The 25,312-nt window shown below is 41.6% G+C and overlaps 2 protein-coding genes across 6 annotated transcripts; one reads left to right on the top strand and one right to left on the bottom strand.

Annotated features, from left to right (window-relative positions):
* Positions 1–1,565: 1,565 nt before the first annotated feature.
* DPH3 (diphthamide biosynthesis 3) lies at positions 1,566–4,346 on the bottom strand. The gene is made up of 3 exons (XM_042817053.1): positions 4,205–4,346; positions 4,043–4,117; positions 1,566–3,106 (listed from the first exon to the last, which is right to left on the bottom strand). The coding sequence occupies exons 1-3, from the start codon at positions 4,310–4,312 to the stop codon at positions 3,041–3,043; spliced, it is 249 nt and encodes an 82-aa protein (XP_042672987.1). The 5' UTR covers positions 4,313–4,346; the 3' UTR covers positions 1,566–3,040.
* A 40-nt stretch (positions 4,347–4,386) lies between these two features.
* Positions 4,387–22,943, top strand: OXNAD1 (oxidoreductase NAD binding domain containing 1). Of its 5 annotated transcripts, none has more exons than XM_042816623.1 (9): positions 4,387–4,431; positions 4,680–4,766; positions 9,053–9,215; positions 9,481–9,544; positions 12,395–12,501; positions 16,587–16,728; positions 19,173–19,415; positions 21,822–21,930; positions 22,588–22,943. In XM_042816623.1, exons 3-9 carry the CDS (start codon positions 9,085–9,087, stop codon positions 22,740–22,742), a joined length of 951 nt encoding a protein of 316 aa, XP_042672557.1. In that variant the 5' UTR covers positions 4,387–4,431; positions 4,680–4,766; positions 9,053–9,084; the 3' UTR covers positions 22,743–22,943. The 5 variants fall into 5 exon arrangements, with proteins under 5 accessions (XP_042672557.1, XP_042672559.1, XP_042672560.1 ...); XM_042816625.1 differs by lacking the exon at positions 4,387–4,431 and having other exon boundaries at positions 4,471–4,766; positions 19,173–19,209; positions 19,315–19,415; XM_042816622.1 differs by lacking the exon at positions 4,387–4,431 and having other exon boundaries at positions 4,473–4,766.
* Positions 22,944–25,312: the final 2,369 nt, after the last annotated feature.

Raw genomic sequence — 25,312 nt, 5'->3', positions numbered from 1 at the left:
ACGGACCAGCGTCTGCTTCTTGGTAGGCAGAGCAGACAGTCTGCACACTCACTGCCATTAACACGATGTTCTGCAAATGAGGTCAGTTTTTGAATGGTGCTGAGAATCCAAATTAAAAATTTATGATGGAAGGAAGAAGCGACAAGGCATTTGTACATTGACCTTTAGGTCATTACAACTTCCCTAACATACAGGCAAATGGAGCAAGTGCAAGAGCTGAAGTTGGTGACCTACAGACCTCAGCTCTTGGAGGTCCAGGGTCTCTGTCACAGACTTCCAAAGCACCTATTCAAAACAAATCATGTATGCCTGATAAACAGGCACAATGATTCAGAATTACACGACCTTTTAGCTAATCAATCCATCTGCTTGTCAGATACAAGCAAAAGACTTCTTTGTGTCCTATATAACCGTCTTCTTGGAAGACAAGTGAACCATTGGTTCCGAGAATATGTAATTACACGAGTAACAAACAAGGGCCTACACAGTGTGCAAGTGCCTGTGGTGGTACGAAGAAACCCTGTGACTGAATTCCTAGAAAGGAACATTTCTGATGGGTTACTCACACTGCCCTGCCTCGTGTTTTGGAATTATGCAGCACGGAAGAATTTTAAAAAGCTGTGCGCCATCCCTGGAGTCCAAAGCTACCCACCAGCTCAGAAAGAACAAAAATGGGCAGCCCTTTAGCATCACTAAGCTTTCAGAAGGATGAACTCCTTTGCTGTAGAACTCCATCCCTCTCTGTGTAACAGAAGATGGAAAAGCAAACAACAGCTCAACACTTTTTAAACACCTATCTCAGGCCACTAAAGAGACACGTATCATCCATCCTTGGTTTTGCGTCGTGTTTTTTCTTTCCCTTTGTCTCTCCTTTTTATTATACAGGGACAGTGATTATTCCCCCACAAACTGTAACGCAGTGCAATAGCACCGAGCTGAGTGCAATTTCTGTGGGCAAATGTGGACGCATCCTTTCCTAACAAAGTCAGCCACATTTTACTATTTTGTCGTGCTACTAAAAAGCTCTGAAGAAGGAAATAAAATGAAAACCTCAATAAAGCATGGATACTATTTAAAATAACAGTAATGCATACAGACACGGCATCATACAACTTGTGCATAATATACTCATCACAAAACCTTAAGCACTGACAGTCCTGAACTAATAGTTTTCCTATAATTACTGTTCAAAAAGCTCTTATCTGTATTTAAGAACAGTGGTGAACACTACAGAAAATCATTTCAGAATTTGTACTAGCACTCGCCAAATAAAATACAGCTGATACTTCTGAGCACAGAATCCCCAGTGTTCCTTTTTAAACTTAACTCTAAACAGTTTTATCTGGAAGACTTTTGGAAAACAAACCCTGGTATTTATACAGCTGTAGTTTGATTGGGAGCTTAACTGGAGTTCCTGCATTTATTGACAGACTACAAACCACTTATTTTCAGCCAGCTTGGAGAAACTTCAGTATTACAACCACAGCAGCTACTCAACACCTTCAGAAGTCACCATCGTGACTGGTGCACAAGCAGAATAAGCAACGGCCCATTATAAACACTGGTGCAGTTTTAAACATCTTTATTTAAGCATAAGTCAAAATAAATATTTTCAGCTAGCCAAATTCCCACAGCATTCTCTGAAGCACGGACATTTAAGTGGCAGGAGTGCCACCTGGTGGTTAAGCACAAAAACAATTCGGGTTGTGCATACTGCCTTCAAAACTTCTGGCTGACGGGTGTCAGCTTCTGCCTTTTGTGTTAAAAAGTAATTAGAAGGTTCATTTCCAACATTCACAGAATGTTGTAAGTACAAAAATACTTAAATCCGAGACATCAGTGAGACTTGCTTATCTCTTGTGCCTGGAGTGAAATCATGATACAAATGCTGCACAAATACTTTTCCCAAAGCTTCACAGATGTCACAGCCTACTAAAACATACAAATTATCACCATTTCAAATAAATTCTTCAGTGCAGTGGCCTGTAAATCAAGAAGTAGTCTTGGAACCACGGTACTTTGGAGCATATTCTTGCAACTTTCTTCTGTCCTAAAAACATTTTATTTTTGAATAAAGTGAACTGTGTGCATCTCTTATCCAGGAAATGACAGAACCCAACAAAACAAGACTTAATATTCAGAAATTGTGGTATTACAAACAGAACAGACAACCACAGCCTATTTTATGTTTGCTGCAAGAGTCAAACCACAGCATGAGAGAGAACATACGGGTAAATAAGAATCCACTTTGAATTCAAGTTCATTCACACATTACTAACTGTACAGGGGTAAAAAAAAATGTTGTTTTCTTCTGTTTAATTTCACACAATGCACACAAATGTCAATCATTATGTCAGATACCCATTTGATACACCTACCAAAGCTGTCTGCTCGCATGTTGCACCCACAAGTTATGAATACAACGACACTTTCCTTACACTCTCAGGAGTAAAAACAATTTACCAGCAGCACTGGTTCTGGACCTCATTATTTTCCCCATACTCAGTATATGCTGGGAATATGAGGGCACAAAACCAAGGAGATAGATAACAAGTTTCATCAAAACTTCAATTCTGTACAGCACCATACAGAACCATGGAGTCCTACTGATTTCTAAATTCATCTCTCAACATTTCAGCTCTCTGCCATTTCATGCTGGTATACACACACTAAACATACTGAACTTCTCTGCATAGTGTCTAAGAAATTACTGCTAGATAACTGTTCTAATTTCAGTGTAAAAAAACTCTGTACACATCCTCTGCATATTGATTTGAAGTCAATCACGATCATAGTGCAGGTCTTCTAGAGTATGTATCCCAAAAAATACTAATAAAATGCTTAACCCTATTGAAAAAAAACAAAACAAAACTTATGTTGATGTCCCAGAAAATTCTTTTGCAAGTTATTAAGACAGGCAATTATTGCACGTGTTTCCCACAGCAGCAAGAACTTCCAGGCGGAGCAAAATGTCTCTTCCCAAAATTGTCATTCCCATAATTTCCTTATGATAAAGCAGCAACAGTTCATGATGGATTCATCAGCACTTTACCAGTTCCTTGTTTGTCAAAGGTTCTGCAATGACTTCATCACGCATGAACTGTTCCTAGAGACAGCAAGTAAAGTTTTAGTTTGTTTGGGTTTTGTTTTTCTCTTGGATCTCCTCTTCCTCAGAAAAGCATCAAATAACCATTTTGTTTTCTAGTCTGGGTATAACTGGCACAAAATTCTCTCCCTAAAGATCAAAGAATGGCTTAAGTTGGAAAGGACCCTAAAAGCCCTCCTAGTTCCAACCCTTTGCCTTGGGCAGGGTTGCCAACCACCAGATCAGGCCTCCCAGGGCCCCACCCAACCTGGCCATGCCACCTTCACAGATGGGGCATCCACAGCTTCTCTGGGCACTCTGCACCACTGCCTCACCATCCCACGAATAACAAATTTCTCCTTGACATCTATCCCACTTTTATTTTAATGCCATTCCCCCTCATCCTATCGCTATCAGACTGTAAACAGTTATTATTTTTTTTTAAAATAAGGTTCCTTTAGGTACTTGATGACCACAATAAGGCCTCCCCACAGCTTTCTCTTCTCCAGGCTGAGCAGGCCCAGCTCCCTCAGCCCGTCATCATAGTGAGGTGCTCCAGCCTTCTGACCATCCTCAAGACCCTCTTTCAGACTCACTCCAACAGCTCCGCACCCTTTGCATGCTGGGACCCCCAGGCCTGGATGGAGTACTGCAGATGGAAGCTGCAGCATGCCTCACAACTAACAAAAGCTGTTTGGCCAGGTGACCGCTGCTGGAGTCACGGAGGCTGTTTTGCCTGCATTTCATACCACAGTGACTCAAAGCCAGCACGTTCTAAAGCTCAGGAACAACAGGAGATTCGGGGGACCAGAAAAACAATTGGGACGGGAGACGGCGCCACGAAAGGAAAGGCCACCGGCTGCCTACCAGCCACGTCTCATCTTTACGAGAGGCTTTTAGAAGCCACCATCGCACCTTTCTCAGGAAATGAGAAGCCCACCCTCGGCCCGCACCCACCTGGTCATAGATGACGCGCAGGATGAGGGAGCAGCTGGGGCAGGTGGCCACGTCCTCTCCGTTCTCCAGATCCTCCTGCAAGAGCCCGCCAAACACGGTCACGCACCGACCCGCACGCCCGACGCCTAACGCTGCCTCCCCCTCATCGCCCCCCGCCGTTACCCGCGTGATGAGGAAGCGGTCCCCGCAGGGGCACGGGTAGCTGTACGTCCCCGTCTCCTCATCGTACTCGAAGTCTTCAATCTCCACCTCATCGTGGAACACCGCCATGGCGCCGCCGCACAGCGGGGAACGCGCCGGAAGAGGCGGGGAGGCGCACGCGCGACGGCTTCGCGCGCGCCCCGCCTGCCACGTGACAGAGGCGCTTTCCGTCACGTGACGCGGTGCCGGTAGGGGTCGCGGCGTGAGGGGAGGGAGCGGGCGCTGCGCCCTCTGACCCATTTCCCGCGTGCGACCCCGGGCGGCTGAGGGGCGGGACCGCGTGGTTCGTGCGCTCCTTCGCTCTGGGTCGGAGGGAAAGCGCTTCGTGGTGACGATCTATGGGATGTGGGCGGGGAGTATCTCTCACCTGGTTTGTAAAAAGGGCTCTGTGCCGCTCCATTAAGCGTCCCCGCTTCCCCCTCGTTCCGGTCTGCAGCAGTTTGCTCTCCAGTGTGGTGCGGCTAAAGGTCCGTCTCTCCCTTCAGATGCACGGGTAGGACTGAGGAACGGAGAGGCCGCAGCGGTAGGTGTCACGGTGCGTTAACGCGGGGCTTCTGGCTCTCGGGGTAAGGAGAAGGAGCTCCTCTGCAGGGGAGAGGAGCAAAAGAAGCGCGCATTTCTCTGTGCAGAGCGATGGAAGAAAGGGAGGGTTTAGGGTGGATGTTGGAGGGGGTATTTCTGTAAGGTGGGATAGGAAGAGGATAGGAAATAAAAGAGCGTCCCATCGGAAGGGGAGCCTGAAGTGCTTGCGCTCAGAGGACGGGAGAGCAGGGAGGTGGGCAGATGGCGTGGAGGGGAGAGGCTGTTCCCATTGCAAAGCCGGGACTCAGGGCTGCGTGTGGCGGAGCGGAACCTGGGCTCCTTAAAGAGATTCTGGAATGCTTTAGTTGCAGCGTACTGATTGCAGGACTGGAAAGTGAGTGATGATGCTGTAATCCAGGCCCAGCAGGTGCCCGCACTGGGAGCACTGCTGTGCAAGAATTAATGAGTTAGGGCAGTGTCACTTTCTTTGAATGCGTAGGACAGCAGTATTTGTTTCTTGACATGACAGCCACCAAACTGTGATTACCTTTAAAGGACTGTCAACCTGAGGAGCACAATTAAGTTAAACCAAGTACATAAAATAAACAGTCAAGTATCTTTGTATTAGATTTCAAAGTTGGGCCACGTATTTCCCAGCAGATGTCACTATGGTTGGTAGCAGTTCATTGCAGACGGCGTTTTGAAGCATGCAAAATACTTTAAAAAAGAAAAAATCTTTGCTGTCAGTGCTTGGCTTCTGAAGTGAAGCATTGTACTTTATGTGATTCATTTTGTTGTTGCGATAGTTTAGTTATAGTCACAGCTAATAGAACAAGCTGCTTGCATAAAACCATCCCCTTCCACACTTTTTTACTTTTAATTGGCTTAGACTTGGAAGTGTAAACCAGGAGATATAGGTCCATGTAACCAAGATATATTGTCTGAAAGACTCTGGATTATGAAGTGTTCTGATAAATCTGAGTAACTCACTGATTTTTGAGCATGCAGGGTTTTCAGACTGTCTATGCTGATATTGTTGAACGTGATTGCTTCATTACATTTTCTTCATTACAGTTTGTCTTGCTAACATACTGCAAGAACAGTAATAATGTTATTGTGCCTTCTATACATTCACATGAAGGAAGTACTAAGGTATTTTGTTTGAATAGAGAATAGTCTTTGTGTGCTGTAGCAAAAACTTTTTGAAGTAATTTTGCCCACCATTAGCAGAAGAGTTGTGAATAATTCCATTTTGAAAAGTTGCAAGCTGCTGTGTAATTAAATGCTTAAGAGCTATTACAAATTATGGACAGCAAATATTTCTTGTGCTTGAAAGTGGGCACTTTTCAGTACTTACAGTAAATGTATTCCATTTCTGAGCAGCCTAATTTATGAAAGCTCTGCTTCCCATTTATAAAGATTACAAATGGAACAAATCACTGAGTGACCAGATAGTGCAGCTGTTGTGAAAGCCTCGACAGTATAGACCTGATTAGTGAAGCAAGCTGGATCATTGCCATTTAAAAGGGTTCAAAATGAATGAAAAACAAAAACGATTTGAAAATAAATTATGTGCTTTAAGAGAATGCAGGGAAAGGGATTTAAATGAAAGTAAATGATTAAGACTGCTTTGGAGAAGCAAGGGACTGCTTTTTAGAACTCATAATAGTGTGAGATAGGTGAGGATAGTGTGACAGACAGTTATGCTGATCCATTATAGGAAAAACAAAGGCAGTAAGAAATACCTTTTGGCTTACTATAAACAGTTTCCCAAATTTGATAAATTAAGAATACTTTTGACTTGCTTTGAAAATTGTTGGTAGGTTGCTCTGAAAGTAATGCCTCAGTACAAGCTGGGGCTGTAAGGATAGAGTAGAGTCCTGCCAAAAAGGACCTGGGGGTATTGGTGGATGGTAAGCTGGACGTGAGCCAGCAATGTGCCCTCGCAGCTCAGAAAGCCAGCCATATCCTGGCTGCATCAAAAGCAGCGTGGTCAGCAGGGTGAGGGAGGCGATCCTGCCTCTCTGCTCTGCATCAGTGAGGCCTCACCTGGAGTACTGTGTCCAGATGTGGAGTTTTCAGTACAGAAGAGATGTGGACTTGTTGGAGCCTGTCCAGAGGAGGACCTCCGAAATGATCCATGAACACCTCTCCTATGAGGACAGACTGATAGAGCTGGGGCTGTTCAGCCTGGAGAAGAGAGGACTGGGGAAATCTGAGAGCAGCCTTTCGCTATCTGAAGGGGACAATAAGAAGTGGACAGACTCTTTAGCAGGGTCTTTAGCAGGACAAGGGGAAATTGTTTCAAAATAAAGGAGAGGAGATTTAGGTTGGATGTAAGGAAGAAATTTTTTACAATAAGGGTGGTGGAGCACTGGAACAGGTTGCCCAGAGAGGTGTTAGAAGTCCCATTTCTGCAGACGTTGAAAGTTAGGCTGGATGGGGCTCTGAGCAACCTCATCTAGCTGTAGGTGTTGCTGTTCATGGCAGGGGAGTGGGTCTGCATAACCTTTAATCATGAATCACCAATGTTGGAAAGGACCTCCGAGATTACAGTCCAACTGTACACCAACCACCAATATTTCCCCACTAAACCATGTCCCTTAGTACATCTAAATACTTATTGAACACCTCCAGAAATGGTGACTCAACCACATCGCTGGGCAGCATGTTCCAGTGCCTAATCACTCAGAGAAGAATTTTTTCCTAATGTCCAACCAGAAGCTCCCCTGGTGCAACTTGAGGCCGTTCCCTCTACTCCTTGTCAATAGATAACGTGGGAGAAGCTGATCCCCACCTCACCACAACCTCTTTTCCTGCAGTTGTAGGGAGCAATGAGGTCTCCCATGAGCCTCCTCCAGACTGAACAATCCCAGTTCCCTTAGCCACTCTCCATAACACTTGTGCTCCAGACCCCTCACAGCTTTATTGCCCTTCTCTGAATATGCTCCAGGGCCTCCCTGTCTTGTAGTGAGGGGCCCAAAACTGAACACAAAAGTTCAGTTTTGGGCCCCTCACTGATGAGGTGTGGCCTCATCAGCACTGAGTACAGAGGGATGATCACCTCCCTGTTCCTGCTGGCAACTACTTCTGATTCAAGCCAGGATGCCATTGGCCTTCTTTGCCACCTGGGTACACTGCTGACTCATATTCAGCTGAGCAATCAGCCAGCAGCTCCAGCTCTGTTTCTTCCACATAGTCTTCCCGCTGCTCTGCCCCAAGCCTGTAGCATTGCCTGAAGTTGTGGCAAAACTGCTGGACCTGGTGCTTGGTGCTGCTGAACTTCATCCCACTGGCCTCAGCCTGTGCAGATCCCTCTGTAAGGCCTTCCTATCCCCAGGCAGATCGACGCTTCCTTCCAGCTTGGCGTCATCTGCAAATTTACTGAGGGTGCACGCAATTCCCTTGTCCAGGTCATCAATAAAGATGTTAAACAGGATAGGCCCCAGTACCAATCCCCAGGGAACACTGTTCATGACTGGTTGCCAGCTGGATTTAACTCCATTCACCAGCATTCTCTGCCTGGCCCTCCGCTCACTTCTTTACCCAGCCAGGAGTGTACCTGTCCGAGCCACAGGCTGCCAGCTTCTCCAGAAGAACGCTGCATGAAAAGCTGTGCTGAAATCTGAGTAGCCTTTCCCTCATCCACCAGGTGGATCACTTGATCATAGAAGGTCAGGTTGGTCAGGTAGGACCTGCTTTTCATGACCCCATGTTGTCTGGGGATCCCCCAGTTGTCTCACACATGCCATGTGATCTCCCTCGAGATTTGTTCCATAACCTTCCCTGGCACCGAGGTCAGGCTGACAGGCCTGTAGTTCCCCAGATCCTCCTTACAATCCTTCTTGTAGATGGGAGTCACGCTGGCAAGCCTCCAATCCTCTAGGACTCCAGTTGACCAGGAACACTGATAGATGGTGGAAAGCAGCTTGGCAGTCACCTTCACCAGCTCCCTCAGCACCCTTGGGTGAATCTCATCTGGTCCCATGGACTTGTGACAGTCCAACTGAAACAATTCTATGATTCTATTAATTTCCATGCAAATGATAACAGATTCAAAGAGCACAGTGCACTACCTGATAGAGCTAAGTATCATAGTTTTGCTGATGGTACATTCTGTCACAATCACCCAAGCTATCGGTAAGGTTAATGAACAATACCAGCCTCAGTATCAAACTCAGGGTAGTCTTGATTACTAGCCAGCAGTCTTGCCTAGTTGTATATAAGAACAAACCATGTCGAACAGTGGGTATTTTATTTAATAAATATTAATATGGGTTTTTTCAGGAGCTGGTGATTCTAAAGACAGCCTACTTATCATGGCTCATGTTACCACTTACATGGGCTTTACTATTCCTCTCCTACTGAGAAGTGCCTGCAGACTTTGTCCTGCTCATTCTGCGCTGGTGGTGTTGAGGCACTCTGCTTCTTGTTACTGTACAGTGAATGGGTAAGTTATCCATCTACGAACACTTCTATTTTTTGAAGAGAATGTCATGATAACACTTTGAAATAACAAATGACAAGTTATTACATACCTGTAAATACTTTGTGATCTCCCATCTATATTGCTGCATATAATTCTGGTTCAGAACTGTGCTGCCTGGAATGTCTCCTGGATTACATTGACCAATAATTGGATTAATAGAAATTCATATCAGTAAGACACAGTAGTACAGATGTCAAAAAGACAATTTGTTTGCTTCTTGTTGCAGCACGGCACAATCAAAAAGGAAAATGGATCACCTTGAGAGAACAGCAAATAATTTTCGCCAGGAGGTTAGTGGTCTGTTCTTTAGGATGTTACTAAGTTTTCTTTTTGGTGAAGAAATTGGGTAATTGTATTTGATTCACAGGCTTCAGTTTCTCTTCACATGGAATCTCTTTCACTTTTTCCCCCCCCCGTTTTTTGTATTTGATACTGTTGTAAAGTGGTGGATTTTGCGGTCAATAGAGGGAAAGTAGTGAGGTATAAAAATTATTGTGATTCTGTTTACTTCAAGTTAGACAAGAAATTGAATAGAACTCTGGTTATGTGGACTTTGATAAGCAAACAGAGGCTTTTTCAGAGAATTAGGGCACTTTTTGATTGATAAACCCTGTCTTTAATTCCCAGAACGTTGGGCAGTGGTGCCTAGTTTTTCTTCATTCTTTATATAGCTTTTCTCAGTGTTAAGAAGTTGATGATGACAGGCCAGTCCAGTCCTCTGTGCCTTTGCCACAGAACAGAACAAACAGTATGTGCCTCACACTATGCAGCATTAATGGTTGTATATATTATAAAACAATGTATATAGAAGAGATTTAGCACCTGTGGCATAGGTTGTTGGTGGATGAGACAAATATAGGCTCATTGTACCTGTTAGCAAAGCTACTTTGGAAACCATTTGTCTCAGAGCTGTGCTTCAGTAACTCCTGTCCAGCATTAGCACTTCCTTGGGTAGGGGCCAGCAGCCTGTCACATGGGTCTGACTGATGCTAAATTAACTCAGTACATGAACAGAGTGCCTGTAGCAACAGGTGTAGATGCCCATTTTTGCTTCTGACATGGACAAAAGTCTTGCAGTTTTGCAACCATGTTTTCATCTTTGATACTTCTGACAGCTTGGCTTGCTAACTTTTTCTGCCCAGAACAAATGTGGGGCAGCTTGAAAATAAAAAGAAAGGTGTTGAGAGCTCTGAGCTGGTACAGACAGCTGCGTAAGGTCTGAGATCTGAAGGAAGCCGTATGAATGAGGTGGAAGAACTGGGCTGAGTGGATGTCAGCAGGAAGTTCTTCATAGAGAGAGCGGTGAGGTGCTGGAACAGACAGCCCAGTGTGGATCCAGGATGTGGTGTTCAGACCAGGTTGGATGGAGCCCTGGTCTAGTACCAGATCTGGAGGTTGGAGTCTCTGCCTGTGGCAGGGGGGTTGGAACTTGATGATCTTTGGGATCCCTTCCACCCCAAGCCCTTCAGTGATTCAGTTCTGTGAGAAATTCTCCACATGTCAGAGGGTTGTTTCTTTTTTTAAATGCTTGATTTATTCTTTGTTACTTTTTCCCCAACCACTTTAAAATCAGTTTATTTTAAATCCTTTGCTTGGTTTTAAATTCCACATAATCAGCAGTTGGCTTCTCCTAGTCTATATTGCCTTATTTGGCCACTGAAGTCCTTTAGAAAGATGAAAGAATCATAGGTCTGTGTTGCATTAGTGTGCATGCCAAACTGTATCTCCTGTTGAAGACTGGTAACATGAAGGGCAAGAACAAGAAAAAGTGCCTGATGCTTTGAAATAAAATGGCAAGGTCCCAAATAGTGTCCTCCCGTCTCACTGCAGTTTTGCTGTGTTTTGGCCATCACACTTGTGATTTTCCAAAAATACTGTCTGAAGGTCTTTGATCACCCTGACAAATCTAACTTTTGTAGTATACTGATTAAGGATTACATTTCCAGCTCTCTCAGATGTATTGGCCAAACAACAAATTGGGGAGTGCTCAGAAGAGTAAAGAAGGGAAGGAAAAAGATCCAAGCTTAACGTCAATTTCCTGCACTTTAAGTTTCTCCATTAAACCAACCATTTAAGTAATTAATTTGACATTTGTCTTGTTAACGGAGAAAGACTGCTTTTCCCTTTTAATAGTATCTGCTAAAGTGGAAAGGAAATGTTTGCTACTTTATTTTAAATTGGCAAACGTCCTGCTGTTTTGTGGGACAGTAGATGTGTTCAGATGCTGCTTTATGAAGAAATTAATTTCCTGCCATGTGTTTTAAATTAGAGCATAGCTTCTTAAGTTGTTTTCTTTTTTAATTTATTTGATCTTACGCAAATGAGAAGTGGTGAAGTTGTGGCGAGTTACTCGTATTTCCTAATGTAATAAGTGGCATTTGCATTTTTAAGAGTATTTGTATTGGCCTGTTTGGAAAATACATACAGCATTATTTGTAGAAGTAAAAATATAATAATTATCACCCCCTCTCCCATCATCTCCCATCATCAGGCATTTTTATCTTATCATCCATGTTGTACTGATGAGCATCAAAGTGTTTAAATTGCATGTAATAAAGTGGGAAACTCCTCCCCATGTGATCCTGTAGCTAGATTTGCTTTTTATTTCCTTCCTGCTTTCCTCCCACCCTTCCTTCCTTCCTTCCTCCCACCCTTCCAGTACAGTTTTCCCATCTCCTCCCATCTGGTTGCCAAACAAAACTCTTGTATTAACTAGAAATGAATGCTTGTGTCACAGTTTCCTGTGTTCAGAGATCATATAAATGGTCAAATGGGTACGTGTGTAAATCAGTACCACAAGGCGTTCAATGACGTGAAACTAGATACAAATCCAGAGTTCTCCCAGTGACTTTTGCATGTTTCCTTTGTCAGTTTTCACATCAGAGATTTGTTATTGTTGCTGGGAAGATAAAGGAGCGTTTGCTTTGTGCAAACGTGGTGGTCTGTAAGTACAAAACCATTTCTGCATTCACTAACTGGACCTATTCTTGTTTCTCTACCACAGTGAAAAAACGTTGGTGCTTTAGGTAGTGAAATGGTGCAGGTAATGTGAAGTGCCAGGTATCTCTCTTACAGATTCTGGAGTACTTTTGCTGCAAATACTGTTCACATCATGCAGGTACTTATTTTTCTTTTGTTAGGTAATTTCACAAGCCAAAGTGTGTGGAATCACCAGTGAATCAGAGACAGTTAAGAGACTACGTTTGGCCGTCACAAATAAAGATTTTACTTTCAAAGCAGGACAGTGGTAAGACCTTATGATATATAAGAGAAAAATCATTAGCAACAGTGCACTGTAAAAAAGTGTAAATGGCTTCTGATAACTGGGTACTGAAAAATGGTAGTAATTTATATAATAGGATGTTGTTACAGGACAACGGGAAATAGCTTCAAACTAAAAGAGGACAGAGTTAGATTGGATATGAGGAAGAAGTTTTTTGCAGTGAGGGTGAGACACTGGAACAGGTTGCCCAGAGAGGTGGTGGGAGCCCTGTGTACCTGAAAACATCCAAGGCCAGGCTGGACAGAGCTCTGAGCACCCGATCTAGCTGTAGGTGTCCCAGTTCATGGCAGTGGACTTGGACTGGATGACCTCTAAGGGTACCTTCCAACTGAAACAGATCTATGACTCTAAGATATTTTATTATTCATGGCTCAGAGGAGGTGCTGTTATATGGCTAATTTTATTAAATATTCTAATACTTATTTCTATAGAGCAAAAGTATTTTTCTTTGGTTACTGTGTGTTACAAGACTTCTTCAATAGTATTTTAGGATGGAATACAATAGAATATTTCAGTTGGAAGGGGCCTATAAAGATCATCAAGTCCAGCTGCCTTTGAAGTACAGTGCACTTTATTCTGCAAGTTCTCTACAGTTTTTATTTACCAGTTGTTGTTTTTTTCCTTTTTACAACAGAGCAGGAACTGCTGATGATGAAGTTTTTAATATTTTCAGTTTAATTTTGTACTTAAAGCAGAATTGCCTGTTGTTTTTTTTTTTTTTTTTTTTTTCCCTTGGAAGTTTCCTCTCTGAAAGAAAGGGGGCTGGTAAGCAAGCTTCATATAGAAATACAATCTGCAAACTTGAAAATAAAGTCTAATTGCTGAGCCTCTGAAGGAATTAGTAATTGTTTAAGCAAACGCACAGCTCTACCTCACCCTCCACCCCCCATAGGAACACAGTGGATTTTCATGTTTTTCTTTTCTTATTAGGAAATGCTCCCACTCCGTCACTTCCCCCCTACCCCCCTCAAAGATTAATTTAAAAATATGAGTAGTTGCTTTTGCCTTGGTCATTTAAAAGATTCTTAAACTTTTTCTTGGCTTAGGCCACCTGAAAGCGGTTTTACTGGAATCAAACTATAGCTGCGAGGGTATTAACAGCATACATTACTCTTACAGTGTTAACATGCTGGCTTTTAAATTTAGAACCAGAACACAAGATGCTGATTGCAATAATTTGTGTTTGTGGAGTAATTTGCTGCAGTTTTTGCACATGTGCTGTGACTCATATTAAAATTCTTGCTTGCCCATACTCAGAAAGTTCATTTACCCTCCAAAAATGCTCTAGCAATTATCATACTGAAAGCGTTAATTATAATTACTCTTTTTCATTTTCTTTTTCTTCTGAAGTGTTCTAATGCTATTGTAAGGGATACAACAACTTTTCTATATTTGCAGCTATAAACTGTGGTCATATTTTTTGATGAGTGGTACAAAATACCAGGCCACAGTTTCCTGAGTAGAAAAGGCTCATTTGTTAGAATTTGCTGCAGCAGGATGTTACAGCCAGAGATTGTCACGCGTATGCATGTGTATGCGTGTGAAAGTGTTTTGTTTAGCCAGATTTTCCAGAATCAAAAGTGAATTTGTTTTGCAGGCATGCTGGTAGACGTTGGCCCTTATCTGACTTTAAGTAATAATGAAGACTTGTTGCTGTTATCTAATTTCTTAAAACAAGCACTGAGGTATATGTATGTCATAAATAACTTTGAAGTAGCTTTAAAGTTTTGTTTCTTATCTTCAGCAACTGCTGATAGTTATTCTTTTCTGAAATACTTGGCTTAGGTAGCCCTAAAAAGAGGAAAATGAGAAGCAACCCTAACATCTTCACTGTTCTGCCTCTTTTTGTGCCTTTTCTTTTTGTGAAGTTTTACAATGTGCTTATTTTTTTCCCCTGCAGTTCTTTTTACTTTCATCTGAGGCCTTACCTTCCTTGCACACAGCTGAGACGTGCCATCAGAAATACAAACTAGTCCACAAGTTACAATATACTATGTTCTGAAATATCTCTCATCATGATGTCATTGGGAAAGAAGTGCTAACATAAATAGAGAAGTACACTAGGCATGAAGAATTTCACCCTTATATGTCAGGGAAAACATAACTTGAATGTAAAGTGGTGTTTTACAGCATAAACATAATTTCTTGTTCTTTTCATTGGTCTGGAGCATAGGGTAATTTTCCACCAGAGGGAGGTAAAGAGCTGCAGTAGCTTCTTGAGTCTGGTACAGTAACTGCTGCAGCCCAAGAATGGTCCTGTCACGTCTTTGATTCCGACTGTTAGAGATGCTGAGCTTTATTGTCAGAGGGGCTGCAGAAAATGAGGATAGCAAAAATACAAAGTGAAATGCCAGATTTTTTGGATCTGTTGGTCTTCTCAGGTCTTTGCACTTGCAGTGAACTGACAATTGCACTTCTACAAGCCATCAAGTTTATTAGCCTAGACACTCGTATCACCATAGCACTGTGCACTACTCACTTCAAGGGAAAGAGAGGATAGTTTTCTTTGAAGGGTGAAGCTTTGCAGGAAGTGAGCAGGAAAGATTTGTTTTCTTCAAGTAGTAAGCCAGTCAAAATGCTGATCTCTTTTTTTTTTTTTTTTTTTTTTTTTTTTAAATATGGTCTCCGTGCAGAATACAGCCTGGGTGCTTAAAGAGAATATTTATGCAGTGGAGGCCAGCTACTTCATGTTACATCTCAATTAACTAATACTGAGCTGGCTTAACTACAGTTTGCATTGAGAAATCGTTACAACGTACCTGGCATTGCTTACCAGGGCAGTTGTTCCTTAAGTGGAGCAGCACAATTAATTTTAAACATTAGATTTATTTTGAAGTACATCAATTTTGTTATCTACTATAGATAATTGATGCTTTTAAGTGTTTTGGCAACTCTGAGGAATTTAAGTGTTAGATTACATACTAACATCAAACTTCTCCTACTACTTGGAGTGTCAAAGCCTTACTTTCATGAAAATACATTGCAGTTCATGCATAGTAATGACTCGCCTTCCATACTCTCCAGTTGCTGGTGTTGCAGGAAGTTAGCTGTGTGTCTAACTGCTCACTGCCAGAAACCGAGGAATTATTTTCTTTTGCTTAAAAGAGATTGTAGTAATTTATTCCCCTGTACTGCCAACTGGAAAAAGACATCTGCCACCAGAGGGCAATGCAGTTCAATAAGTAAAACAGTTCTACTTATTCTAGTAACTTTTCACTAAGGAATTTTTTTACTCTTTTTACTTCAGATATTTCATCTTCCCAAGAAAATAAAGTGTTAATTCAAAAATATATTCCCCAATGTTAGTTTTCCAACCTTTCTTTGTTTGAGAAAAAAGGGAAATAACAAAGCGTAACACAATGGAAAGCACAGCAATGACAGCAGAGTAGCAAGACCCCAGGCTGCAGCAAGTGAGTGCTTGCTCAAACACAACAGCCACGAGCTCAGGAATAAAGGAAGCTGCTTACCTTTGGAAGGCCCCAGATAGGCAGGGATCTCAAGAGAGGTGCCCTTGCCTCCACCACCAACCCTTCAGTGAGGTCTGGGAAGAGGTGAATCCTGGCTCCGGCCCTTCCAGTCACTCAAGTACATTGCTTCCAGCTGAGCTCCCCTGGATTGGCCCTGCCTGCCTTCCAGGTGCTCAGTCACTGACTGAAGCTGTGACTCAACATTTCCACTCCACAAAGGCACTGAAAAGAGTGGGATTTAAACCACTCTGTTAGGCCTTATGATGTTTTATGCTGTGTTTTTACTAAGTAAATTATTTACTCAAAGAGTTATAACTCTAATCTGCTGCAAGATGTTGCACCTAATGCTGAAGGCCAAAGAGATTAAAATCCTGACAGTATAGTAATGGTGATGATGTTTCTAGATGACTGTAAGTCAATGATGCTACTCAAGATTAGGTCAATTTTTTGGAAAAGTTGTGTTCTGGAAGTGAAAATGTTTTTATACAGAACATGTAACTGAAATAAAGCCAGCAGTTTTGTTTTAGCCTTCAAGTAGTACTGTATTCCATGTTTCAATTTTTGTTTCTGACCAATTTTTAGGGTTGATTTCTTTATTCCTGGAGTATCTGTGATTGGGGGATTCTCCATGTGTTCAAGCCCCGGTCTGTTGGAGCGAGAAGGAGTGTTAGAGCTTGCAGTGAAGTACGCTGATCATCCTCCTGCTCGCTGGATTCACACTGAGGTAAATGAGATAAACTACTGATTGTGCATTCAGCACATTTTTTCATTTTTGGGAGTAGTGGTGTCAGTCTACTTTTTGTATTGACTACGAAGCTCCTCTTGACTTGTTCCATCACTTTTAAATGTTAAAACCTTGAAATAGAATACTGGTATGGTAATTTAGTTATTCTGATCTTTAGTCTCAACTTGTGTGTGGTGGGCCTAGTGATATTGCAGTCTCTAAGGGTTCTCACACCTTTCAAACTGAATGCACTGAAATCCAGAATTTCTGTAGTATTCTTTTAAGTTTCCAGTATTTTTGTAATACTGATAAAACCTAAGATTTGATTTTTTGCTATGTTAAAAGTAAGGTCTGACAATTTGGCCTCTTGCAGTGTTCATTTGGTTAGCACGCCTCGTTAGTCAGAAGAGTACTATCCACTGCTGATCGTACTTCATCGACGATCTTTCCTGTCAACTTTTGTTCCTTTCACATCCTGTTCTATGATCTGTGCACTTACTCCTTCCTGTCTGGCATTCATGCGCGTCTGCAGAATCTAAATTGATAGATTCTTTCAGGTTTACAGTAATTGACAATATCTGACGTATCTAGCACTTGAGGCCATCCACAGTATTTCAGGGTGATATGGACTTACCTCCACTGGGACTTAAACCTTTTTGAGATGTGCAGAAAGTGTAGCAGGCATGCCAGCAGAAACACACAATACTTAAAATGCAATGCCCTGTCTTTTGGTGATGCTCTTCAGAGAGAATGAGGAACTAACTTCATAATTCCCAGTCTCTGGAGGCTGTCTTAGGAATGCTAATGTCACATTCATTTTGCCATTGATGAATTTTCTGGTTGAATTTACAGGAACATCTTTAGTTATGAGCTGAGCTAGTTCAAACATGATGCTGTAGAAAGATCTGTCAGGTGTGTATGGACTAATCTATCTAATCAAAAGTGCATCCTTTTAACTGAGAAAAGAACTAAAACCTGGCAACCTAGAATTTAAGCAGGTTGTTTGTACGGTGAAACAAAATCTCAGTTGTTTAAAGGTTACTTATAAAGGAAGTTGGTATCTCAGAGTAAAAGATGCCATGGGAACAGTGCAGATTGACTTAGTGTAACTTATTTTCAGAGGTATTCATATTTAATGTGACGATTGTATGCTTCATTTATCTAAGGCATTTCAGATTAGACGAGATTGTTTTGGTCTAAAGCTGCTTATTTTCACTAAAGATACCACATCCTATGTCCTCCCTCTGCAGCATGAATCTGGAACGCTTCTGGATTCATGCTTATTTCTAGCAGTGAAATTTAGTGAGAAAGCCTGCACTTTACATTGATAATGGAGAGAGAAATTAGTTTCAGGTTATAAATGCTGATCGCCTTACACTACAGCTGAGTGGTCGTACTTCTATGCAATAATCAGGAAAGACAAGAAACCCTGTTCTCAGAGGTTGTGCTTGCTACTTTAGGAACCCCTTGATTCTGCTCAGTACCTGCTGAGGGCCTCTTTCCTTCTAGAATTGTCACATGTTCAGGCCTTTGCTTACTATACAGACAATGATGGAAATCCTTTTGTTTCAGTTACTGTTTTACTTTGTTTTTTTCCCCTCCTCCTTTTCTTTACCTGCTCTGGATATGGTCTGAAATGAGCTGTGTTTTCTGCTCCTGTTGATTTTGTTAACTTCCAGTGATGTGGGAGAACTCACCCGACTCCTTTGTATTACATTTTCAGCCTCCAACAAGCAGTACTTGGTTACCAAGAGGATAGTGACCCAGATGTTTTACTTACTGTAGTTTAGTTTTCCATATGTCCTTCCCCCTCAAAAAAAAACCAAAACCTCCAAACCCACCACGCTTTGTCAAGTTTCTCCGAAGAATCATTTTTTTCTGTCCCAGGAGAGAGGGAGGTTTTCACTCTATTTTTCTTCTGCAATTCTCAAGCTGCAAATGCAGAAGTGGCTCTGCAAGAAATACTCATGTGGATACTTGCTTCACTTCTGGGTGGTTTCTTATTATTTTGGAATGGGACAGAAAAATCTTGTCTGTGCAACTCATTCTGACTTCTGTGTCCTCACAGCAGGGCCTTTTCTGACATGAGTCTGTTCTTGGGTAAAACTGTGATCTTGCATGTTAACCTTGGAGTTTCACATCAAATACTGCTGTTGGAAAACATGAGTCATTCTGCTTTCAGCTCTTTTGGAGGTGGAAAGGGGGACGCGCTGTCCTGCCTTATCAGAAGACTGAAACTTCTGAAAGTAGCAACAGATCTCTAGAGAACACTGTAACAGATGACTTCAGATAACTGCATTTATTTGACAATCCCTTTTTCCCTCATTGGTCAGTAAGAATAAAAACTCACAGTTCAGCACATCTTGTGACTCTATGATGCAAGAAGACGACTATTTCAGACTTGTTTTGAGTTTTGAAATTAAATATCTTCTTTTCCATCCTAGTGTACTCTTGACTCAGAAGTGGCTCTGCGAGTGGGAGGTGATTTCTTCTTTGATCCTCAGCCTGGTGACACTCCCGTAAAGCTAGTGCTAATAGCAGGGGGTGTTGGAATTAACCCCTTGTTTTCTATACTGCTGCATGTAGCAGATCTTCATGGATACCAAGAGAGTAAAGGAAACGGATACAAAATGGGAACAGTGAAGTTGTACTACAGTGCAAAAAATACAAATGAACTCTTATTTAAGGTAAACAATAACTAAAAAAAAAGTGAACTCTAATATTCAGCAATCAGTACATGCATCATTTTGTTGCCGGGTCACAGAGAACCCTTCTGTGTAAGATATTGTTCAGACAGGCAGAAGTTACTTTCTGCCTCAAATCCCATCTGTGTTTTCTTATTTACTTATGCACAAATAATGTGCATATGTCAAATTTCAGATGTTGTTGGACATACCTGCTTGCACTGATTTCACTGTAGGCTGACTAGCCCTGCATGGCAGCATTTTCCTGTAATCTCATAAGAGCATCATGGTATATCAGACATCATATACACTGTAACTCATTTGTCTGTATACACAGTAGTAGTATGCTAATGCTGTTTACTGTAGGAGGATAACCACATAACTTCAGTACAGATTATGCTGAATTTAAAGACTAGTAAGAGCAATTGTATCCAAAGGAAAAACTTTCCAAGCTTATACGGAAGCTTTGTTGATAATACATTATTGGGCACCAGGGTATGAAGGAAGGAGTTTATCAGCAGTTCTTACAAGTCACTTGAAACAGGACTTTGTAAACATTTGCTTAGAAGTTTAAGATCAGTTATCACACATTCAGCCATTAAGGGCTACTGATGATGTTTTAGGGTCACATTAGCACAGCTTCTGTAAAGAAGCATCCTTAATGATACAGGTTTCTCTGAAGAATTGAGAATTTCTAAGATCAAGGTGCAAGTTGATGATTATTCCAGAAACAGTATAAAGGATCCATTACCCAGAGTTCTGCCCAGAGGATTGAGGAAACAGGATTGCTGGGCTTTGTGCTGTTGGGACACTGACACACAAATATCACCATGAGGAACTCCTAGGTTTTTCTGACATTCTGGAGGACTTATTCCCTGAAGCAGCAGCCTAAGTATAGTGCTGTCCTTCGGCTTGTCAGCCTGCTGTACTCAGCGTGGTACTCATTTGGCATGTGCTCTGGTTTCACAGGTATATGCACTGCTTTGAAAATCTTGTTCTCTGAAATAGGAGAAGTACGCAATCTTAAGATTACAAAGTCTACCACATTAACTTGACTACTTCAAGATGCCATTTAGCTCATTTCACGTGGACTGAGTGTTGTCCTTTATTGTGGCTGGGGCAGTGGGATAGATGTTTTCCCTTAGGTCTGTACTGCTCAGCCATTTGCTTTAGTTTGTACAGCAGCTTACTAGGCTGCAGAGATCCTGCTGAGCTGTTCGCATTCTTCTTCGTCCTTCCTCCTGTCTGTAGCTCTAGGATACTAGAAGACATTACATGGTAATTTATGTCCCGTGAATCATACCTGCCACTTTCTGTCCTTGTCTCTGAGTCACGGAGAGGTAGGTTATAATAGGTGCTGAGAATGACTGTAGCATTATTTAAGCATGTTAAGGCCTGCCTTAACCCGCTTTGGTACACTTTCCAGGTAAGTCTTGGGACATGGGTTGTTTGGAAAGTGCTATGAAATTATACGTGGTTCCACATGTAGGAGAAAGGAGTTTACAGTTCCATGTGGACCAGTGAAAGTGGGCTGATATTAGAGGTACTCACTAGTGGAACAGTGTACAGCAGTGCCTTATCCGCTGTTCTTTATTTCCCATCTTCTTAGGGAGTCAGAAATAGGTCTATTGAATAAAATCCATTGAACTTTTCTTTTTTTGCTAAGTAATCCACAGCAGTCTGTTCAATGCAGTAACTAGTCTGTAAGCAACATAGTGAAATGAGCTAATTTACCTGTTCACAGAACAGAAATTATTTCCACAGTACCCATGCCAGCAGTGAAAACCCCAATGGGTACAGAATCCAATCAGTAAACAAGTCCTCATTTCAGAGGACCTACAGCATCTGACTGACAGGGTTTTTGGTTGTTTTCTTTTTAATTATGATGTGAACTGATGCTACTGGGTTTGTGGTGGTAACTATCACAGTTGTGAATTACACCATAGTTGGTTTTACTTGGAGAAGGAGGGAAAGGATCTGATATTCTTACAAGGTAAAGGAGCTGGAACTCAAAAAGTTTGTAAGAAATGGTAAACATATATTGCATGTTTTCCAAATGGAAAACAAATATGGAAATGAAAGGAAAAAGAACACAAAGTTAATGGGGAAAAAAAAACAAACAGGAAAGGACATACGTAACTCATTCTTAGATCCAAATCTTACAAATTGCAATCTATTGTAAAACAGGAGGAAAGCACTAACAGAGCTAGTAGCATATTCAGATTCCAGGTATAGAAATTCAGCTTACTTGTGCAGATCGGCCCTTTGAAGTCAAACCCACAGAGTACTCAGTGCTGAAATGCAAAAGCTGTGGTACTCACTCATGATCACTGGTGTTCTGGGACAGTATGCAAACATCTGCTTTGATTTAATGGCTTGTGGTATAAGAAAGTATGTTTAACATTACAGAAAAATATTCTTGGTTTGATGAGTGCACTTCCTGGAAAGATCTCATGTCGTTTCCACGTTACCCAGCAGAATTCACCCATCTGTGAAGAACTTCAGCCCCACGTCACAGGTACGCGCAATGGCACTGTGCTCACTTCTCAAGTGCTACGTCTGATTACCTCCTTGTGGAGGAAGCTGAATACAATTAGTGCTGGTGTACACTTACCTACATAAGTTAGTGTTCTTAAAGATTCAAAACGAGATGTGAGCTAAACATAAATAATTTCAGTGTGTTTATTATGCTTTGGAGAAAAGTTGTACTTGTGTGGTTTTTTGCCCTTCTAATGAAGTGCTTCTGCTAAACTTCATTCTGGTATTCCCCACTGAAATCTTATTCCAGCAACTGGTATTTACTTTGCGTAAGACTGATGAAGGATGAGATGACTGTTTGCAAGAGGCTCTTCATCACATTTCCATTTCTGTTGTACTTGTCTTTGAGATAATTATCTGTTGTTTTCATCTGGATTTTTAGTTGTATGTTAGCCATGGTCAGTGACTAATACCCTATGCATTCCAGCTGGAAGTAGGGCTCTAAATCCCAGGAAAACAAATTGTTCTGTAAGCCTCAAAACTTACCTGTTATCCTTAACTAGGTCTGACACTTGTAGGAAATGAGCACTTGCAATACCTCTAACTGCTCACTCTTTTTGAAATTACATGAGTAAGTATTTCTGTTCTCATTTCCTACTTTTTTTCCTTTTTCTTTTTTTTCTTTTTTTTTTGTCAGAGGGAAGAATATCTGAAAAGGATCTAGAAAAACATGTATCCAAGGATACTTTGTGGTACATTTGTGGTCCACCTCCAATGATAGAATCCATTTCCCAACTGCTGTACAACTCCGGTGTTCATAGGAACTGTGTTTTCTTTGAGAAATGGTGGTAATGAACAGAAAATAAACTGATCTTGGTGAATTCTGATGAGATAAAATGTACAGAAGATGGACTTGAATTACTTCGAAGATTTTATTAAACTGTCCTCAATCACGACACTGTTTCTTTAATTTAACAGTAATACAACTGTAACACAGTGCTGCTGCTTTTGAAAAGAGATTTTTATATTAAAGCTGTCTGTTTAAAACTAAAACTGTTCTGGTTTGTGGATGGTTTGCCTACTTCTGGGTAGCAGCATATTTTCTTTCAAAGTGTTTGGAAAAAAAAAAAAGGCTCTCCAAACCTCACTCTTTGAAGGTGTGACTGGACTTCGGAGTACAAAGCCAACATTTTATTGCCCCACTTTGAAGAAGAACTCATCATAAAAATGTTCAAAATAATTAGAAAGAAAGGCATGGTGAGAGAATTAGTTAATCATCAAAATAGTTCAGGTCCGTAAGTGGGTAGATTCCCAGTTTATACCTGAAGACTTCAAAAAAGGAATGCCTAAATTAATGAAAACACTAAATAATATAATATTATTTTTGAATGTTAGATATAGTCTCTTCTTTGTTGGTGGCTTTTTTCCTTGAGTTAAATGATGGCCCTCCAGCAGGTAACATGGCAACTTTTCTCCCTTCAGCATCCCTCCACTTTGCTTTTAGCTCGTGCTGAACCTTGCCACTCCAAACCTTTTCTATCAGTTTCAGAGATTGTAGGATACACAGCCTGTAGGTTTCTGATGCCACACCTGCATTCACCTGTGCCTACAAGCACAGTGAGACAAACTAGGCACCTCCTGGCCCCAGCTTTGAGTGCAGCATAAGAAGAGGATCGGAATGCGTGGCAGTTGGTGCAGAAGTTGCAGATGACTGGCTGAAATAGTCCTGGAGGTTTTCAGCACACTGAGTGTCAGAGGGGGAACTCTGTTCTTCCTGCAGCTCAGAACAAACAGAACTTAAGAAAACAAGGCTCTATGTTCCGTCCCAAAGAGGTAACTGGTGAATTATGGATCTTAAAGATTTGTCTCAGGCTTTCAGGGGACGGCACCACATTGAGGGTCTGCCTGTAAGTCTTCATCTCCTGGCAATGGCAGCCCTGTACAGTGGGTCTGGTGCTCCTGTACTATACAACACTGCCCACGTGGTGCAACTGCTTGTCCCCCATCAGTCACTGCAGGCCCAGAGGGAACGTCGCATCACATTCTCTCTGACTGAAATGAGGGGAAAGTGCCTGAATACCCTACTGCAACGAACAGTTCCTTGTTCATTCACTCCAGAATGTAAATAGGACAGTGTGCTTGTCATGAACAATAAAACCAGGGGGTTTTGTCTTCATGAAGATCGTGACTGACGGGTCAGAGCTTGATGTTTGAAGGAAGCAGGGTTCTTTTCTTGGAAAAGTGCAACAAATTGGGCTATGGGTAAGTGCTGGTGCCCTAAAATAAAAACCAGACTGTGTTCCTCTGTGTTTTACAATGTAATGGTAAGAAAATTGTGGTAAGCCTTTGCATGTTGTTTTCCTTACGATTTTTAAACTACTAAGTGTATTATAAAGTGGTTTGCCATTTATTTTCCTTAATGCACATGCTTTCTTTAGCACAAATTGCATCTCTTTCACAAACCGCTCCTCAGAGTTATACCAAAATATAGATGTAACAAAAGGCATTTCTAAACCCTTTGCTTCTGTAATCATCTTCATTGCCTCTAACCTCTTTCTGTCATCCCTTGTTACACTCAGACTGAGAGCTATGGGGCAAGGACACATCTCTTTAACTGCACAGTTTCACCCACTTGTACAAGGATATTACGAACTCCCCTGTCCACCCACACCCATGCTCACCACAGCAGCAAAAGATGGAAAAATGAAAAATAAGTCACCCCACACCATTCACCTCGGTTGCTGTTAATGAGTTCTTTCTTACCTTGAGTGGTTATGCTGCCACAAGGCACAGAATACCTGAATTCCATAATGCAGAGTGGCTGTAAATATTAACTTCCCCTAACTGCACAGCCTTTTCTTGTTGATATACAAGAATACTTTGGAAGCATCTTCTTTCTAGAATTTAATGGTCTTGTAGTGAAACTTCAGTTTCACCTTCAAGTCTCTCCTTGGATCTCACTCCACTGTAACTGAAAGCAAAAAAAGCAGGAAAGTAAATTAACCTATATAAACATAGGCTGTACAAATAATTAACTGACTGGGATGCTGTTGAAGGAAACAGAAACCAACCCCTGCTGCTCAGAAGCTGCTGAGCTGGAGAAACATTCTCTTCACACTGTCAAAGCATAGCATTTAATTTTAGGAAATATTTATTCATCTTATATGCTTGGCACCAACTAAGGAAAGATGAAAAAGTAGACCAATATTTACTTATTTTCCAAGAAACACTGGCCTGGGAGTCACCTGTGCTACAGCCTCACTAGACTGCATGTTTTTCCTCCTCCTGTGATGTTTTATCAGTTTACTGTTTGCTCATTGTGTACAACGGATATGAGGTATTCCTGTAGGATCTGCATTCATTAACTGGAAAACAGTGACTATTCAGTTATTACAGTGCTTTAGGTCGTAGAGTGCTTTTAG

Source organism: Centrocercus urophasianus, unplaced genomic scaffold (assembly GCF_019232065.1).
Source record: "Centrocercus urophasianus isolate 14NV4802_14NV808 unplaced genomic scaffold, USGS_Curo_1.0 seq_16, whole genome shotgun sequence".
NCBI classification, from domain to species: Eukaryota; Metazoa; Chordata; class Aves; order Galliformes; family Phasianidae; genus Centrocercus; species Centrocercus urophasianus.
Note: the sequence above shows the minus strand (reverse complement) of the source record. Positions and strands in the feature narration are given on the sequence as shown.

Coding starts and splice junctions, on each gene's coding strand:
- DPH3 (XM_042817053.1), bottom strand. CDS start 4,312: ATGGCGGTGTTCCACGATGAGGTGGAGATTGAAGACTTCGAGTACGAT. Junction 4,118..4,204: donor ACCGCTTCCTCATCACGCGG/GTAACGGCGGGG, acceptor GGGCTCTTGCAG/GAGGATCTGGAGAACGGAGA. Junction 3,107..4,042: donor TGCGCGTCATCTATGACCAG/GTGGGTGCGGGC, acceptor TGCTGTCTCTAG/GAACAGTTCATGCGTGATGA.
- OXNAD1 (XM_042816623.1), top strand. CDS start 9,085: ATGGCTCATGTTACCACTTACATGGGCTTTACTATTCCTCTCCTACTG. Junction 12,502..16,586: donor ACTTTCAAAGCAGGACAGTG/GTAAGACCTTAT, acceptor ACCAATTTTTAG/GGTTGATTTCTTTATTCCTG. Junction 19,416..21,821: donor CAAATGAACTCTTATTTAAG/GTAAACAATAAC, acceptor TTAACATTACAG/AAAAATATTCTTGGTTTGAT.